Source organism: Lipotes vexillifer, unplaced genomic scaffold (genome assembly GCF_000442215.2).
Source record: "Lipotes vexillifer unplaced genomic scaffold, Lipotes_vexillifer_v1.1 scaffold28, whole genome shotgun sequence".
NCBI classification, from domain to species: Eukaryota; Metazoa; Chordata; class Mammalia; order Artiodactyla; family Lipotidae; genus Lipotes; species Lipotes vexillifer.
In genome coordinates this window covers 70,707-91,314 of record NW_006793929.1, presented here as the reverse complement: position 1 = coordinate 91,314, position 20,608 = coordinate 70,707, and the positions used below count along the sequence as shown (strand labels likewise).

General features: G+C 38.9%; 1 protein-coding gene and 1 pseudogene across 1 annotated transcript in view; one reads left to right on the top strand and one right to left on the bottom strand.

The window, feature by feature from the left end:
* The window catches only part of VWA3B (von Willebrand factor A domain containing 3B), a 218,934-nt gene that overhangs the window by 197,303 nt on the left and 1,023 nt on the right, over positions 1–20,608 (bottom strand). The window contains 2 exon segments of the mRNA XM_007466893.1: positions 675–925; positions 9,297–9,391. Of these exon segments, the coding sequence (XP_007466955.1) occupies positions 675–925; positions 9,297–9,391 (346 nt within the window).
* LOC103073904 (polyadenylate-binding protein 4-like) lies at positions 4,423–6,379 on the top strand (annotated as a pseudogene).

The following is a 20,608-nucleotide window of genomic DNA, read 5'->3' as shown; positions in this document are numbered from 1 at the left end:
GGCCAAACAGGGAGGGGCACGCTGACCAAAAAAAAAAAAAAAAAAAAAAAAAAAAAAGATTTAAAAAAGAAAAACTCAATTAGATAGATGTCCCTCTCATCCAGATGTTTTCTGTCAGGGAAGTACAGCCACTGCTCCACATGAGAAGTCAGTGCTGAAGTCCAAATTCTCTTGAATACAAGAATCTGTAAAAAATTGATTGTGAAAAATCTGAAATATGGGAAAGTCTATAAAGCCAGCCACCTGTTGTTCTGATTAAAGGGGGTCAACTTACAGGGGAAATCAATTTGAGCTGCAAACTCAATCTGAAAAGCAGTGAAATTTGTGACACTGGAATTCATTATTGAACCTAAAGTCTAAAACGTGTGAATGAATTTTAATTTTAAGAATTTATACTCTTATATTTTGACCTTGCCATACCATACACTGAAGAAAACAATGTTTTAAAGTATCTTCTAATTTGAAAACTAAGATGCCATATACAAAGCAGATAAAAGGTTTTAAGATTTACTCATTGTGGGTTTTCTGCTGGAATGATATATTCTAGGAAATTACAAGATTATAGCTCCTCCCTCCCCACAGATCTAACTGTGTTAATTATGCTCCTTAACTCCAAATACATGAAAACTACTCATGAAGTTTCAGGGAAATACTCCTTTCCTATGGGAACTCACCATATGATATTGAACTTGGCTATGTGAGCCACCTGCTCCTGGAGGACCATGATTAGAGCATCTTGGCACAGATTAAGCTCCTCCTCCAGCATGCCGCCAAAATCCAGTACTATGGTGATGCACTGTTCCAAGATGACACCAAATATCTGCCGGCTGTTGCTGGTGAGCCAGTCCATCCGCTGCTTGTAGCTCTCCACAGCTTGTGTTAAGTGTTCCACATACTGATAGATCAGTTCTGATTTGGCTGTCAACTTAATGAAAATAAAAGTAACAAAATAAAATAAAATTAATAAAAGCACACCAAATCAAGTCATTTGAACCACACTGCAGCCAGGAACAACAGGGCCCACTGAGTCATGGGCTATGCCATCAAGAACTGTACATTAATAACAGTTTCATAGATGATCCTTCAAACTCCACATAATCCAGGAGGAAGTCTTCCAATCTTTCAACTGAAAAACCCTTGGATAATTCCCCATAGAAGGAAACATGGTGATGAAATCTATTCAAAAATATAGCACTCTTTTTTAAAAAATGTGTTTCCAGATTGTGTTTAACCTTTCTAGTTACAGAATTATTTTTATCTGAAAATGCTCAGGGGTACTTTAAGAAATTAGGTAGAAGAAAAGAGAGATTAGCAAAGGCAGAGGGGAAAAAAGCTCCTGAAGGAACTAGAAAAAGATGAACAAACAAAACACGGAGTTAGTAGAAAGAAGGAAATCATAAAGATCAGAGCAGAAATAAATGAAATAGAGACTAAAGAAGCAATAGAAAATAACAACGAAACTAAGAGTTGTTTCTTTGAAGAGATAAACAAAACTGATAAACCTTTAGCCAGACTCATAGAGAAAAAAAGAAAGAGTGCCCAAATCAATAAAACCAGTAACGAAAAAGAAAAACTTACAGCCAACATTACAGAAATACAAAGGATCATAAGAGATTGCTATGAACAACTATACATCAATAAAATGAACAACCTATAAGAAATGCACAAATCTCCCAGATGGAACCAGGAAGAAATAGAAAATATGAACAGGCCAATTATCAGTAATGAAATTGAATCAGTAATAAAAAAAAAAACAACAACTCCCCCAAAACAAAAATGTAGAACCAGATGGCTTCACAGGTGAATTCTACCAAACATTTAGGGAAGAACACCTATCCTTCTCAAACTATTCCACAAAAATTGCAAAGGAAAGAACACTTCCAAACTCATTCAGCCAGCATCACCCTGATACCAAAACCAGATTATCACAAAAAGAGAAAATTACAGGCTTATCACTGATTAACATAGATGCAAAAATCTTCAACAAAATATTAGCAAACCAAATCCAAAAATACATTAGAAGGATCATATATCATGATCAAGTGGGATTTATTCCAGAGATGCAAGGATGGTTCAGTACCTGCAAATCAATAAATGCGATACACCACTTTAACAAACTGAAGAATAAAAATCATATGATCGTCTCAATGGATGCAGAAAAAGGTTTTGACAAAACTTAACATCCATTTATGATAAAAAAGAAAAACTCTCCACAAAGTGGATATAGAGGGAACACACTTCAACAAAATAAAGGCCATATATGATAAACCTATAGCTAACAGCATACTTGATGGTGAAAAGCTGAAAGCATTTCCTCTAAGATCAGGAACAAGACCAGGATGCCTGCTCTTGCCACTTTAATTCAACATAGTATTGTAAGTCTTAGCCAGAGCACTCAGAAAAAAGGAAATAAGAGGAATTCAAATTGGAAAGGAAGAAGTAAAACTGTCACTATTTGCAAATGACATGATACTATACATAGAAAATCTAAAGACACCACCAAAAAACTACCAGAGTTCATCAATGAATTCAGGATACAAAATTAGTATACAGAAATTTGTTGTAGTTCTATACACTAACAATGAACTACTAGAAAGAGAAAGTAAGAAAACAATCCCATTTACTATCACATCAAAAAGAATAAAATACCTAGGAATAAATCTAAGGAGGTAAAAGACCTGTACTCAGAAAACTATTAAGACACTAATGAAAGAAATTAAAGATGACACAAACAGAAAGATATACTGTGTTCATGGATTGGAAGAATTAATATTGTTAAAATGACCATACTACCCAAGGCAACCTATATTTTTATGCCAGCCTTATCAAAATACCAATGGCGTTTTTCACAGAACTAGAACAAATAATTTTAAAATGTGTATGAAAACACAAAAGACCGCAAATAGCCAAAGCAATCTTTAGAAAGAAGAACAGAGCTGGTGGTATCATGTTCCCTGACTTCAGAGTATACTACAAAGCCAGCAATCAAAACAGTATGGTACTGGAACAAAAACAGACACATAGATCAACGATGCAGAACAGACAGCCCAGAAATAAACCCATGCATTTATGGTCAATTAATTTATGCAAAAGAGGCAAGAACATACAATTGGGAAAAGACACTATCTTCAATAAGTGGTGCTGGGAAAATTAGACAGCTACTTGTAAAAGAATAAAATTAGAATATTTTCTCACACCGCATACAAAAATAACCTCAAAATGAATTAAAGACCTAAATGTAATACTGGAAACCATAAAACTCCTGGGGGAAAACACAGGCAGAACACTCTTTGACATAAATCGCAGCAATATCTTTTTGAATCTGTCTCCTAAGGCAAAGGAAACAAAAGCAAAAGTGAACAAATGGGACCTAATTAAACTGAAAAGCTTTTGCACAACATATGAAACCACTGGCAAAATGAAAAAATAACCTTCTGAACGGGAGAAAATATTTGCAAATGATATGACTGATAAGGTATTAATATCCAAAATATAGAGTCATACAAATCAATATCAAAAAAACAACTCACTCTGCGCCCTGGGTCGCCGCAGCCTCCGCCGCTTTCAGGCCTAGCAGCCTGAAGAAAAAAAAAAAAACAGAAAAATATAAAAAAAGAAAAAGAGCCCGGAAACGCTTTTAAATCTTTTTTAAAAAAGAAAGAAAGAAAAAGCGAATCCTCCTCAGAGAATCCGCGGGAAAGTCACTTTGGCACGCTTCCGGCCTGCCCCACGCTGCCTCCGCCCCCAGGCGTCCGTCGGTCCCCGCCCGTTGGTCTGGTGGTGAGCCGCTCGCGCGCCCGCGTCCACGCACTTCCGCACGCCGCCCGGCGGCGCGGCGTGGCAGCCCCGAGCCCGCCGCACCCGCCCCCTGCGCGCCGGCCTCCGCGCTGCACGTGTCCACGCTGCCCTTCGCCTGCCTGGCGTGGGTGGCGCCTGCGCGCTTGGGCAGCCCGGGGGCTTGCCGAGTCGGCACCGACAAATATTTGGTTTCCCGTTTTCCCGGGCTGCCGTAATCTTAAACGGCCTGGAGCCCGAGGCCTATATTTATAGAGAAACGGACGTTCCGGAGGCCGCCGTGGGCACCACGGGGTTGCCTCTGGAAGAATTTTTGTAATTTGCAGGACAGTCCCCATTTTAATTTTTTCATTTTTTTAAATTGGGAGCTTCCAGACCAGGACAGCTGAAAATTGCAAACTCCCAGGGAGGGCCATATTGTTTTTGAGAGCCTTTTGTCTGCGGTTTGGCAGTCTCCTCCGAGCCACCCCCAGACTCCTCTCCGGCCCGCGGAGCCCACTCCAGCTTCTCTGAGCTCCACTGCCACCTGTGAACCGTTGTACGGGCCACGGCTCCGAGCGGAAACCCCCTTTGTCCTGTGTGGTCCCTCTAAGAAGTCCTCCTGGCGGGGCTCAGGGTGGTGGGGAGATGAACGCTGCAGCCAGCAGCTACCCCATGGCCTCCCTGTACGTGGGTGACCTGCACTCAGACGTCACCGAGGCCGAGCTGAACGAAAAGTTCAGTCCTGCGGGGCCTGTGCTGTCCATCTGGGTCTGCCGCGATACGTTCACCCACCGCGCCCTGGGTTATGCGTACGTCAACTTCCCGCAGCCGGCTGACGCTGAGCGGGCTTTGGATACCGTGGACTTTGATGTGATTAAGAGAAAGCCAATCCGTAACATGTGGTGTCAGAGGGATCCCTCTGAGAAAATCTGGCGTGGGAAGCGTCTTCATCAAAAACCTGGACAAATCCATAGATAACAAGGCACTTTATGATACTTTTTCTGCTTTTGGAAACATTCTGTCCTGCAAGGTGGTGTGTGATGAGAACGGCTCTAAGGGTTACGTCTTTGTCCACTTCGAGACCCAGGAAGCTGCCGACAAGCCCATCGAGAAGATGAACTGCATGCTCCTCGATGACCACAAAGTGTTTGTGGGCAGGTTCAAGTCTCGAAAAGAGCGAGAAGCTGAGCTTGGAGCCAAAGCCAAGGAATTCACCAATGTTTATATCAAAAACTCTGGGGAAGAGGTGGATGATGAGAGTCTGAAAGAGCTATTCAGCCAGTTTGGTAAGTGTCAAGGTGACGAGAGATCCCAGTGGGAAATCCAAAGGCTTTGGCTTTGTGAGTTACGAAAAGCACGAGGATTCCAATAAGGTCGTGGAAGAGATGAATGGAAAAGAAATCAGTGGGAAAGTCATTTTCGTTGGCCGTGCACAGAAGAAGTGGAACAGCAGGCAGAGTTAAAGCGAAAATTTGAACAGCTGAAACAGGAGAGAATTAGTCACTATCAGAGGGTGAATCTCTACATTAAGAACTTGGATGAGACCATTGATGATGAGAAGTTAAGGAAAGAGTTTTCTCCTTTTGGATCAATCACCAGTGCTAAGGTGATGCTGGAGGATGGGAGAAACAAAGGGTTTGCCTTTGTCTGCTTCTCATCCCCTGAAGAGGCAACCAAAGCAGTCACAGAGATGAATGGATGCATCATGGGCTCCAAGCCACTGTATGTCGCCCTGGCCCAGAGAAAGGAAGAGAGAAAGGCTCACCTGACCTACCAGTATATGTATTGGGTGGTTGGGATAAGAGCGCTCCCTGCCAATGCCATCTTAAATCAGTTCCAGCCTGCAGCTGGGGGCTACTTTGTGCCAGCAGTTCCACAGGCTCAGGGAAGACCTCCGTATTACCTAACCAATTAGCACAGATGAGGCGTAATCCACGCTGACAGCAAGGTGGGAGACCTCAAGGCTTCCAAGGAATGCCAAGTGCTATACGCCAGTCTGGGCGTCGTCCAGCTCTTCACCATCTGGCTCCAGCTGGTAATGCTCCAGCCTCTCACAGCCTCCCTACTACCACTCAGAGTTGGGTCTGAGTGCCCAGACCGCTTGGCTATGGACTTTGGTGGGGCTGGTGCCGCCAGCAAGGGCTGACTGACAGCTGCCGGTCTGGAGGTGTTTCCGCAGCTGGGCAGAACCTAGCATGCTGCTGTTGCTCGGTCTGTTGCACCTTACAAATACACCTCCAGTGTCCGCAGCCCTCACCCAGCCATCCAGCCCCTGCAGGCACCCCAGCCTGTGGTCCATGTGCAGGGGCAGGAGCCGCTGACCACCTCCATGCTGGCCGCAGCACCCGCTCGCCCCCGCCCAGGAACAGAAGCAGATGCTGGGTGAACGTTTGTTCCTGCTCATCCAGATGATGCACTCAAACCTGGCCGGGAGGATTACGGGGATGCTGCTGGAGATTGACAGCTCGGAGCTGCTGCACATGCTGGAGTCCCCGAGTCTCTCTGCTCCAAGGTGGATGAAGCTGTGGCGGTCCTACAGGCTCATCATGCCAAGAAATAAGGTGCCCAGAAGGTGGGCGCTGTTGCTGCTGCTACCTCTTAGACAAGGACAAACCGATTCAAAAGCCAAATAACCCCTCATGGAATTCAGCTCAAGGTTTGAAGATGCCCTAGCTTGTCCTATGGACCTCAACACCAAGAACCACAAATTGCAAATTTAATAGGTCATTTTGTATCAAAAGGTCAATTCTGAAGCGCCTAGAATTTTTCAATTGAAAGATTATATTCTCTGGGTTCTGATATGGCGCAGACAGTGTTAACTTTTTTATTCTATTGTGAGTTTTGATTGTTTTCCCCCCAGAAATTGATTTTATTTGAGGTACCCAAGTCTTACCCAAGTTTCTCAATAAACAAAAAAATCTCCATAAAAAAAAATTGAAAAAATGGGCAGAAGATCTAAATAGACATTTTCCCAAAGAAGACATACAGATGGTCAACAGGAACATGAAAAGATGCTCAACGTCACTAATCATCAGAGAAATGCAAATCAAAACCACAATGAGATATCAGCTCACACCTGTCAGAATGGCTATCATCAAAAAGACCACAAATAACAAATGCTCAGAAAATGGAGAAAACGGGACCCTCCTACACTGTTGGTGGAAATGTAATTGGTGCAGCCCCTATGAAATACAGTATGGAAGTTCTTCAAAAAACTAAAAATAGAACTGGCATATAATCCAGCAATTCTCCTGGGTATATATCCAAAGAAAATGAAAATACTAATTCGTAGGTATACATGCAGCGCAATGTTCATAGCAGCATTATTTACAGTAGCCAGATAATGGAAGCTATGGAAGCAACATAAGTATCCATTAACATATGAATGGATAAAGGAGATGTGATAGATATATACACATATCACACAATAGAATAGAATATTACTCAGAATTTTACTCAGCCATAAATAGAATATTACTCAGCCATAAAAAATAATGAAAGCTTGCCATTTGCAACAACATGGATGGATCTGGAGGATATTATGCTCAGTGAAATAAGTCAGACAGAGAAAGACAAATATTGTGTAATCACGTGGAATCTGAAAAATAAAATGAATGAATATAACAAAAAATGCATCTGTATCATATTTGCATCTGGCGTTGAATTGTATCGTTTCATAAATGACATCAAATTTGTATTCAGCCTAGAGATTACCATACTAAGTGAAGTCAGACAAGAAAGACAAATATCATATGATATCACTTATATGTGGAATTTTTAAAAATGATACAAATGGACTTATTTACAGAACGGAAACAGACTCAACAGACTTTGAGAACAAACTTATGGTTACCAAAGGGGAAAGGTGGCGGGGGGAGGATAAATCAGGAGTTTGGGATTAACATATACACACTACTATATATAAAATCAACAAGGACCTACTGTATAACACAGGGAACTCTACTCAATAATCTGTAATAACATGGGAAAAGAATCTGAATGGATATGTGTGTATGTATAACTAAATCACTTTGTACACCTGGAACTAACACAACAATGTCAATAAACAATGTACTCTAATAAAAAATAAAAATTAAATTTAAAAAATTTGTATTCAACAAATCTAGATAAAATTCAGACACTCCAGAGAAAACTGGGTTGGGCTGGGGGAGAAATTAGGTAGAAGAAAAGAGAGATCAGCAAAGGCAGATGAAAAAAAAAGTCTCACTGAAACATCTGCCTAAGCATAATATGCCAAAAATATTTCTGAAAATGCTTCTAAACATGCCAGCACATCTGCCTGGCTTCCTCTAAGGGATGCCACCCCACTACCCATCCTCCCGCTCACAGCCTTTGTCCTATGTCCTCTTGTCTCTCAGGCCAAGCTCCCCTGTACCTGGATCACCTGATCACCCAGAGCTGCCACCAACACTCTAGGGGCTGCCCCTGAAAGGTGACTTACAAATAAGTGCAAGGCCTTCCAGGGTGTGGGGAAGCAGGAGACAGACAAAAGGAATAAGAAAAAAGTGTACCCTATGCTGTGAAGAATCAGACGTTAAAAGATCTGGTACTTAAAAAAAAAAAACAACTTTAACAATCTTTACAACACCCCCAAACACGTAAATGGTTAAGGAAAATGTGTCTTTGGAACACACTATGTAATTCTACGTTTTCATGCTGGCCCCTCTGCCTTCAACTCCTTTCCTTCTCATCCCAGCCCCCTCCCCACGCCCCCGTGTCGGCAGAATTCCTAACTCCCTCGCCAGAGTTCACGGCACTTACTACAAACCTCTACCATAACACAGAAACCAGGGTGGGACCATGTCATAGGGGCCATGCGGGTGGAATTAGATGGCAAAGACAGACGTTTTCAATACTGCCACATTGATTTTAAGGTGGTTCAGATAAAAAAGCTGTGTGGCGCCACCAAAATAAAATAAAAAAGTAATGTACATTTTTTAAATGTTAAGAAATAACCATCCAGGTGGTACATGAATGTACAGTGACATGAAAAAGTATCCATGAAGCAACATGATGGGACGTGTGTCTCTGGAGCTCCCTGTGGTGGCCAGGGTGTGCACAGCGCCTGACGTATTAAGGGTGTGCAGGAATCACGTGTTGAATTGCTGGGAAAGAAGGACTCCAGTAAGAGGTGCCGCTTAATCTCTGTCCACTACTACCTGCATCAGGGGTCCTCTATTCCTAGAGCATCTACCAGATAACAGCAGCTTGCGCTTGCCTTTCAGCTAACTTCTGTCATACTGCTTTGTTTCTTTATTTTCCAGGCAAAACAAAGTGTTGATATGCAAAGGTTTTCACCTCTGGTCAAGACCTTTCTGCTCTCATCTCTAATGGGTCAAGTGCTTCCCTCCCCAGTTCCTGGGCCGTGACATTCACCACTGTCTACACACAGTCAGAAGAAATCCTCCAGCCCTGATAAGGCCTTGGCCGGCCTGCCTCTCCACGTAGACCTCAGTAGCGTGTCCCAGGACCTGGCCATCGAGGGAACTCCGACTTACATTGTACACTCGGCCATCTTCCGTTGTGTAGATCCGTGGAAACAGGCCGTCTGCATACCGGGAAGCCACAAGTCTCCCCAGAGACGTCACATAATCTGCATGTTTATAAAGAAAAGCAGTCAAAATGGTACATTATCAACACTTATTTTTATTTCAAAATGCTATTCTCTGACATCAGATTATATCCCCAGGGACACCAATAATCCGTGATACTTAGTATTCTGTTCTAGATAATGAAGTATTTCTAGATGCTATGATAAATGTGACTGTTTATGACATGTGAAATCATGTGATGCACGAATGAATGGGGAGGAAGAATAGGGTTTGTTTCTTGGTCTCCTGGTTCTTTTGTCCAGAATGATTAAGGCAGAGGTCAAAAAGATGACATAGAAACTGTGTTTAATTCCGGAAATCTTTTATTCAGGACTTGGGCTTAGTTTTCAGAATTTTAAAAATTAAACTTAGATATTATCTACTGTTCTCTCGAGTGGGGATTCATGAATAAATGAGTGAGATGAAGCAAGTAGGGAATAGAGTCAGAACACTCACACAGGATGTCAAGACCACATTCTTCTCAGAGCATATGCTCAGCTGTTCAACATCCATCCCATAAACACTCATTGAGCACTGCTATGTGCTAGACACAGTGCTTACAGAATGGGAGTACAGTGCTTGCTGAAACATATGTTTACTCCTTCGCAGAACTAACAGAAGGTTTCAAGAACTAATTATGACTTGGCAGGACAGAGATGAGGTAAGGCTTCATGGAGCTGTTTTATTGTGATAATTATTTTATTGTTGTTGTTATTATTATTAAGTCCCAAAGGTGGTGGAGAGAGTGGTGGTACTCTTCGATCCAACACTTCCTTTCCTTTGCCTTTCTAGAAAGGCAGGATCACAGGGGCAAGGCTGAATTTTAGAGACCAGGTTTGGTCCCAAATCACCAGGAATGATAAAATTCACAAGTCCTGAAGTTCAATGTCCATAATAGTAAAGAGCAAATCCCATCAGCAATAACCTCGCTCAATAAATCTCACAATCTTTAAAATCTTCATTTCTAAGATTTCAACATCTTTTTTTTTTTCCATTTTTATTTTTTGCGGTACGCGGGCCTCTCACTGTCGTGGCCTCTCCCGTTGCGGAGCACAGGCTCCGGACGCGCAGGCTCAGCGGCCATGGCTCACGGGCCCAGCCGCTCCACGGCATGTGGGATCCTCCCGGACTGGGGCACGAACCCGTGTCCCCTGCATCGGCAGGCGGACTCTCAATCACTGCACCACCAGGGAAGCCCCTGATTTCAACATCTTGACTGACATTTACAGAGCAGCGTCAAATCACCAGCAGCATTATTCTCTCTTTATCTAAGACATTTATCTGGAGTCAGGAGAGAGGGCTATTTTCTGAGAATTGAGGAAGATGAATCTATATAAGGCTCCATAGCTGTATTACCAATTAAAATTAAGGCATTGTGAATTCCCCATCCAATAATGGTGAAGTAGATTTTATTGGCTAACTCTCACACAGAAAAAAATTATAAGCCCTGGACAAAATATTAAAATAGCTACTTGAAGGCACTAGAGAGCAATCAAGAACAGGCAGAAACTGGAGTAGCAGTAATCCTTGAAAAAAGGAAATTGGTGAGATTTGCATTCATTTAATAAGGGAGGCAGAGTTTGGAGTTTGAGTCCAACCAAGTTAACTGCTTGCTAGAATAAGAATCAGCTCTCCACCCGTCAACTGTTAAGTGGATAAACAAACTGTGGAATATCCATACAATTCATCTCCTGATTTTATTTGGCCATAAAATGAATAAAGTTCTGGTACATGCTACAACATGGATGAATTTTAAAAACATCACATTAAGTGAAAGATGTCAGGGACTTCCCTGGTGGCACAGTGGTTAAGAATCCGCCTGCCAATGCAGGGGACACGGGTTCAAGCCCTGGTCCGGGAAGATCCCCCATGCTGTGGAGCAACTAAGCCCATGCACCACAACGACTGAGCCTGCGCTCTAGAACCTGCAAGCCACAACTACTGAGCCCGTGTGCCACAACTACTGCAGACTGCGTGCCTAGAGCCAATGCTCCACAACAAGAGAAGCCACCGTAATGAGAAGACCGCGCACCGCAATGAAGAGTAGCCCCCACTCGCCATAACTAGAGAAAGCCCATGCACAGGAATGAAGACCCAACTCAGCCAAAAATTAATTTTTTTTAAGCGAGATGTCAGTCACAAAACATCACATATTATATGACTCCATTTATATAAAATGTCCAGAACCAGAAAATCTATAGAGACAGAAAGTAGACTGCTTTGGGCTGGGGCCTGATGGGCAGGGTGCATAGCTAAGAAGTACACGGTTTCTTTCTGCAGGGATGAAAATGTTCTAAAGTTGACTGTGATAATGGTTGCACATATCTGTAAATATTGAATTGCACACTTTAAATAGGTGAATCGTATAGTATGTGAATTACATCTCAGTAAAGCTGTTATCTTTTAAAAAGCAGATATGAGAATCTAGCTGTTTTCTATGGGACAAATATTAAAGGGATTTGCAAAAATGTAAAACAGTGCCACTCTTCTCACTACCATTTTTATTTTAAAAAACATTATTTTTCTTAAAAATGTTATGTTAACATATAATAGGTTTGTTACTTTTAAATGAATTAATAACTATTTTTAAGGGTTTTAGTTTTAACTTCCAATATGATAAATATCAACAGATGTAAAATGTATAAATTCTTGTAAGAGATTAAAAATGAGGACATGATATGAAAGTGTATAAAGGAGATGTGATGAACTGAATAAAGAAACATTAGGGTTAAAACATTTACATACTAATATAGGTAATCAATTTTAATGACAGTGGATTTCTCATCAGAAATCACAGAGACCAGAAGGAAGTGGCATAATGTCTTTTAAGTGCTAAAAGCAAAGAACTGTCAACCCCAAATCTTATATCTGGTGAAATTATTCTTCAGGAATGAAGGATAAATAAAGATATTGTCAGACAAAGAAATAAATATGTTGCCAACAGAGCTATTCTTACAGAATAAATAAAGGAAGTTCTATAAACAGGAAGGAGATGATAAAAGAAAGAACCTTTGAAACATCAGGAAGGAAGAACACAGTAAGCATAAATATGGGTAAATAAAACAGATTTCTCTTCTTGAATTTTCTAAATTGCTTGATGGTTGAATCAAAAAGTATAGTACAGCCTAATGTGATTCTCAATGTATGAAGAAAAACAATAAAGCATATTATAAATGAGGAGATTAAAGAGAAATAGTTACCATTCTTCATTCAAATTGATAAAATGCTAACACCAGTAGACTTTGATAAGTTACATATTTATAATGTAATACCTAGCACAACCACTAAAAGAGCTGTGTGAAGAGATACACTCAAAAAATACTATAATAAAATTTTTTAAATTCTGAAAAATGTTTAAGTAACCCAAAGATAGGCAAGAAAAAGAAATAAATGGAAAACAACAGAAAACAAAAAATAAAATGTCAAACAAACTCTAACATATAAATAATTACATTTAATATAATTGGTCTAGATACAACAATTTAAAGAGATTGGCAAAGAGAATTTAAAAACTGACCCAATAATAAGGTGTCTATAAAACCTTGCTTCAAATATAATGATATATGTTAAAAGTAAAAGGACAAAAAAGATAAGTCATGTAAATATTTAAAAAAAGAAAGCAGGATTGGCCATATAATGTAAAAAAGGTAAACTACAGAGGAAAGAATATTACTTAGAGGAGAACATTATATAATTATAAAAGTGTCAATCCACCAGGAAGACTTTGCAATTCTAAATGTACATGCACCAAACAATAGAGCTGCAAATATGTAAAGTAAAAACTGATAGAACTGAAAGTAGAAACAGACAAATCCACAATTATAGTTGGAGATTTCAGTATCACTCCTGTCAACAATTGATAGAATAACTAAACAGAAAAGCAGCAAGAGTACTCAACAACACCATCATAAACAGGATCTAATTGGCATTTATTTTAAAAAATACTCCATACAACAACAGAAGAATACACATTCAAGTACCACAGAATATATACCAAGGTAAACCATATCCAGGACTAGAAAACAAACCCCGAAAAATTTAAAAGAATTGAAACTGAGTATGTTCTCTGTCCACAGTGGAAACAAACTAGAAATCAATAACAAAAAGATAAAAGATTCTGGGTTGGGGTTTCGTATGTAACAGAGCAGCTCCCTCGCTGCAATCTATTGAAAGTCAGCCCTCGACACAAGAGTTTGGAAAAAAAGTTAAAATAGAAATAAAAAAGAGAGAAAAAAAAAAAAGATAAAAGTCTCCAAACTCTTGGAAACTAAATAACATGCTTCTAAAAAAAAAAAAAAAAAAAAATCCTTGAATCAAAGAAGTCTCAACAGAAATAAAAAATACTTTCTTAACTGAAATGATATACAATGAAATGAAATGATAATACAACATATGAAAATTTGAGGGACACAGCTCAAGCAGTCTCAAGAGAGAAACTTACAGCACTAAATCCTGACACAAGAAGAGCTGAAAAGTCCCAGAACAATAATCTAAAGCTCCCACCTGAAGAAACTAGAAAAAGAAGAGCAAAATAAAATCCAAAGCATGCAGAAGGAAATAATAAAGATCAAGGCAGAAATCAATGAAATTAAACAAAGAAAAATAGAGAAAATCAATTAAATTAAAAACTGGTATTTTAATAAGATCAATAAAATTGACAAAGCCCTAGCAAGACTGACAAAGATAAAAAGAGAGAAGACATAGGGCTTCCCTGGTGGTGCAGTGGTTGAGAATCTGCCTGCTAATGCAGGGGACACGGGTTCGAGCCCTGGTCTGGGAGAATCCCACATGCCGCAGAGCAACTAGGCCCATGAGCCACAACTGCTGAGCCTGCACGTCTGGAGCCTGTGCTCCGCAACAAGAGAGGCCCGCGCACTGCGATGAAGAGTGGCCCCCACTTGCCACAACTGGAGAAAGCCCTCGCACAGAAATGAAGACCTAACACAGCAAAAATAAATAAAATAAATTAATTTAAAAACAAAAAAGAGAGAAAAGACATGAATTATTGATACCAGGAATGAAACAGGGACTATCACTTACAACCCTACAGAATCAAAGAATAATGGAATACTACAAACAACTCTGCACACATAAATTAAACAACTTAGATGAAATGAAATCAATTCCTCAAAAAACACAAACTACCACAACTCACTCAATACAAAATAGATCATTTGAATAGTCCTATACTTTATTAAGGAAAGAAATTTGTAATTTAAAAACTTCTAGAAAAAGAAATCCCTAGGCTTGGATAGGTTCTCTGGATAATTCTACTGAACACAGAAAGAATTAAATTCTATACAATATTTTCCAGAATATAGAAGATAAGGGAACATTTCCCAACTTGTTTTATGAAGCCAGCATTACCCTGATACCAAAACCTGACAAAGGCAGTATAAAAAAAGAGAAACTACAGACAAATATCCTTCATGAATACAGATGCAAAACTCCTTAACACAAAATTAGCAAGTAGAATTCAGCAATATATAGTATAAAAAGAATTATACAACATGATGGAGTCATGTTTATTCCAGGATACAAGGCTGGTTCAATATTCAAAAATCAATATAATCAACCAAATTAACAGGCTAGGGAAGAAAAATCACATGAACCTTTCAACTGACAGAAAAAGCATTTGACAAAATCTAACACCCATTCATGATAAAAACTCTCAGAAAACTAGAAATATAAGGGACCTTCCTTAACTTGATTTTTTTTTTTTAATCTACCGGAAAACCTAACATCATACTTAATGGTTAAAGGCTGAAAGCTTTCTCCTAAGATCTGAAATCTACTCTTACCACTTCTAAGTGGTCTACTCTTACCACTTCTATTCAACCTAATACTGCAAGTTCTAGCCATCACGACAAGACAAGAAAATAAAAGGCATATAGATCAGAAAGGAAGAATAAAAACCTTCCCTATTGGGCTTCCCTGATGGCGCAGTGGTTGAGAGTCCGCCTGCCGATGCAGGGGACACGGGTTCGTGCCCCGGTCCGGGAAGATCCCACATGCCGCGGAGCGGCTGGGCCCGTGAGCCTTGGCCGCTGAGCCTGTGCGTCCGGAGCCTGTGCTCCACGACGGGAGAGGCCACAACAGTGAGAGGTCCACGTACCGAAAAAAAAAAAAAAAAAAACCTTCCCTGTTTGGAGGTGACATGATGGTCTACCTAGAAATCCCAAGGAATCAACAACAACCAAAGAAAACCTCGTAGAACTAACATGTGAGTTCAATAAGGACACTGGATAAAAGATCAACATTAAAAAATCAACCATATTTCTACATACTAGCAATGAACATGTGGAAACCAAAAGCAAAAATACAGTTTCATTTATAATTGCTCAGAAAATGAAATACGCAGTAAATCTAACAAAACACGTCCAATACTTGTACACTGAAAATTACAAGACAGGTGTTGAAGGAAATCAAAGATGTAAATAAATGAAGAGATACTCCATATTCATGGACTGAAAGACTCAACATAGTAAAGATGCCAATTCTCCTTAAATTGATATACTGGTTTAATGCAATTCCTATCAAAATCCCAGCAATATTTTTGTAGACAGACATGGTTATTCTAAAATTTATATGGAAAGGCAAAGAAAATAGAGTAGTAGTTAAGACAATTGTGAAAAAGAATAAAGAGGGAGGAATCAGTCTACCCAATGTCAAGACATTATATAATTATAGTAATCAAGAGTATGGGGTTTGGTGGAGAGATAGACATACAGATAAATAGAACAAAACAGAGGACCCAGAAATAGCCCCATATAAGTACAACCAGCTAATTTTTAACAAAGACAGAAAAGCAATTCAAAAGAGAAAAGATAGTCTTTTCAATAAAAGGTGCTGGAGAAACTGGATATCCACAGTCCAAAAAAATCAACTTTATACAAAAAATAAATTAATCACAGGCTAAATGTAGGGTGTAAAATCATAAAAGTTTCAGGAAGAAAAGGGGGAAGAAAAACTCTGAGACTTAGCAAGATCTATACAAGAAAAAAAATAAATTAGATCTCATCACCTGTGCACTGAGAAACTCTATTAAAAGGATGAAAAAAGAAGTTACAGACTAGGAGAATATATCTGTGAAACACGTATCTGTCTAGAATACATAATGAACATTTAAGACACCAATCTAATTAGAAAACAATCAGAAGACATGAAGAAACATTTATTTTGCCAAAGATGATATATAGCAAATAAGCACATAAAGAGGTATTCAACAAAACTAGACATTAGGGAAATACAGATTGAAACCACGGTGAAATATCACTACACAACTGTTAAAACAGCTAAAATTTTTAAATGGTGACAATACCAAATGCTGATATGATGTGGAAAAACTGGATCCCTCATATATTACTGATGTGAATAGTACAACAACTCTGGAAAACAGTTTGGCAAGTTTCTTAACAAAACAAAATAAAAACAAAACATATACTTAACATACCACCTAGCAATTGCATTCCTGGGCATTTATCCCAGAGAAGTGAAAATTTATGTTCACATAAAAACCTGTAAACAATTATTCATAGCAGCTTTATTTGTAATTTCCCCAAACTGGAAACAACCTAGATGTCTTTTTTTTTTTTTTTTTTTTTGCAGTCCGCGGGCCTCTCACCGCTGTGGCCTCTCCCGCCGCGGAGCACAGGCTCCGGACGCGCAGGCCCAGCGGCCATGGCTCACGGGCCCAGCCGCTCCGCGGCACATGGGATCCTCCCAGACCGGGGCACAAACCCGCGTCCCCTGCATCGGCAGGCGGACTCTCAACCACTGCGCCACCAGGGAAGCCCAACCTAGATGTCTTTTAATGGGTGACTGGTTAAACAAACAGTGGTACATCCATACCATGGAATACTACTCTGTAATAAAAAGAAACAAACTATTGATACATGCAACAACTTGCATGAACCTCAAAGAAATAATACCAAGTGAAAAAACTGCCAATCCCAAAAGGTCATGTACTATATGATTCCATATATATAAACAGTCTCTAAATGAGACAATTATAGATGTGAAAAACAGACTGGTGGTTGCCAGGAGTTAAGGATTTTGGGAGATAGAGTATCTGTATGCCTATAAAGGGGTACCACAGGGGAGATCTTTGTGGTGATAAACAGTTCTGTATCTTGATTGTGGTGGTGCTTACACAAATCTAAACAGGAAATAAAATTACATAGAATTAGTCACAGACAGTGTATCAATGTCAAATTCCTGGATTTGGTATTATACTATGATTTTATAAGACGTAACCAGTGGGAGAGTTGGATGAAGGGTATGTGGGATCTGTTTATATTATCTTTGCAACTTCCTGTGAATATATCACTTCAGAATTTAAAAAATGTCAATCATTCAGAAAAAGAGAAAAAAAAATAAGGACAGTATCAGATGAACAAAAACTGAGAAAACTCTGTTACCAGCAGACCAGCAGTACAAGGAATGCTTAAAAGAAATTCTTTAGGAAAAAGCACCAGATGGAATTTCAAATCTTACAGGAAGGATGAATATTATAAACAGTAAATATGTGGATTTTAAGATGCTATTTTTTCCCACTCAATTTCTTTAAAAGACAAATGACTTTTTAAAGCAATAATTATAACACTGGATTGTGAGGTTTACGATATATGTAAAAATAAAATATACTAAAACAATAACACCAAGGCCAGGTGTGGGGGATAAGTGGAGCTATACTGTTATGAGTCTTACATTTTACGTGAGGTAGTGCAAAGCTAACTTTTACCAGACCATGTGACAAGTTACGGATATAATCACTAGAGCAACCACTGAAAACGCAATGCAAAAAGGTAAACCTTGGGCTTCCCCGGGTGGCGCAGTGGTTAAGAATCTGCCTGCCAATGCAGGGGACACAGGTTCGAGCCCTTGTCTGGGAGGATCCCACATGCCGCGGAGCAACTAAGCCCATGCACCACAACTACTGAGCCCGCGCGCCACAACTACTGAAGCCTGCATGCCTAGAGGCAATGCTCCACAACAAGAGAAGCCACCGCAATGAGAAGCCCGCGCACCACAACGAAGACCCAACACAGCCAAAAATAAAATAAATAAAAATTTTTAAAAAAACAACTTTATTTTTTAAAAAACGGTATACCTTAAAATCCTACTGCAATTCAAATGGAAAATTAAAATGGAATTAAATGAAATACAAAAATATTCAATGTACCCAAAAGAGGTCAGGAAAGGAGAAACAGAGGGGAAAGAAAGTGATGGGACAGATGGAAAACAAACAGTGAAATGGTAAACCTAAATCTAACGAAGTCAATTACTACATTAAATGTAGAGACCCAAACTACAATTAAAAGACAGATTATGAGACTGGGTTAAAGGGGCGCTCTTTAAAGACAGAGAGTACAGATAATTTGAAAGTGAAGAGTCTAAACATATATGCCATGTAAAAATGAAGCACAAGGAAGCTGTAGTGGTTATATTAATATTAGACAAAGTAAATGTCAAAACAAGAACTACCATGTGATATAAAGATGGACATTTCAAAATTATTAAAATTTGCCAATTCATCAGACAGATATGAAAATCTTAAATGTGTATGCATTTAGAGTTTCAAACAACATGAACAAAACTGACAGAACTAAAGGGAGAAATGGACAAATCCACTAGAAAAAAAAAACACTGAAGACATAGAACATCTCTACAATACTATCAAGCATCTTGACCTAATTAACCTTTATAGATACCACCTAACAACTGCAGAATACACATTCTTTTCAAGCATGTATGAAATGTGCAGCAAGATACACGCTGGGCCATAAGTTAAATGTCAGTCAATTTCAAAGACTAAGAGATGTTCTCTGACCTCAATAGAAGTGAATTAGAAATCCAACTACAGAAAAGATATCTTTAAAAGTCCTAACATATTTGGAAATTAAACACATTTCGTAAAAAATATGAATCTAAGAAAAAAGATTACGAATCTAAGAAATCTAAGAATATGAATCTAAGAAAAAGAGGAAATAAATACTTTAAACTCAATAATAATGAAAACACCACCTATCAAGATGTCTGCGATTCAGCCTAAGCAATGCTTAGAGGAATACTTATAACTTTAAATACCTATATGAGAAGAGAAGAAAGATTTAAAATCAATTATCTACATTTCCACCTTAAAATAGAAAAAGAAATGCAAGTTAAACTCAAAGTAAGTAGAAGGAAATAAATAATAAATATCAAAGCAGATATCAATGAAACAGAAAACAAGGGATAGAAAAAAAAAAATCAACAAACCCAAAATTTGATTCTTTGAAAAGAGGTATGATATACCCCTAACAAGACTTAACAAGAAAAGTGAGAGAAAACACAAATTATCAATATCAAGAGGGAACATCACTATTGATTCTACAGGTATTTAAAAAATGTTAAGGGAATATTTTGAACAACGTTTTGCCAATATATTAGAAAACATTCACGAAAGGGACAAATTTCTTGAAAAACACAACTTTCCAAAACTGACATGATGAAACAGAAAACCTGAATAGTGCTACGTCAATTACAGAAATTGAATTTCTTATGAAACTTTTCCTATAAACTCCAGGCTCAGATAAGTTTCGCTGGTGAGTTCTATCAAACATTTAAAGCTGAAATAGTACTAATCATATACAAACACCACCAGAACATAGAGGAGAAGGGAATACTTCCAAATCATTTTATGAGGCCAGCATAATCCTGACGCCAAAACCTAACAAGGACATGAAAAGAAAATTACGGAGCAATATCCTTCATGATCTTAAATGGAAAACTTCTTGACAAAATATAAAGAATTGCTATTTTGCTAATATTAATGACTGAATTATAATTATTTGAAACATGAGATAAAACTGCTTTTAGTTTGTTTCTTTATAAAGGAATCCCACAGACCCTAACTCTGGCACACTCCCCCACATCTAAAAGGTATTTAGATGGTACAGGGTTGGCTGTACTAGCCTTTGTGGAAGGATAAATAAGAAGGCACAGCTTGAGCCCTGAAGAGCAAGGCCTTGCCCTTAGGATGGGCCCCTAGATCAGTCTGTAACACCCACATCCCCTAGATCTTCCTTATTACCAGCATGGAACAAAGCTGTTAAGGGAACTGGTAAAAAATGTGAAAACACAGTATTAATGGCTGCTCAAAAAATATGTTTAATTGATTAATTAATTGACAAATTCAGAATAAAATCCTAGTAATGAAAATTGCCCTGACTGAAAGA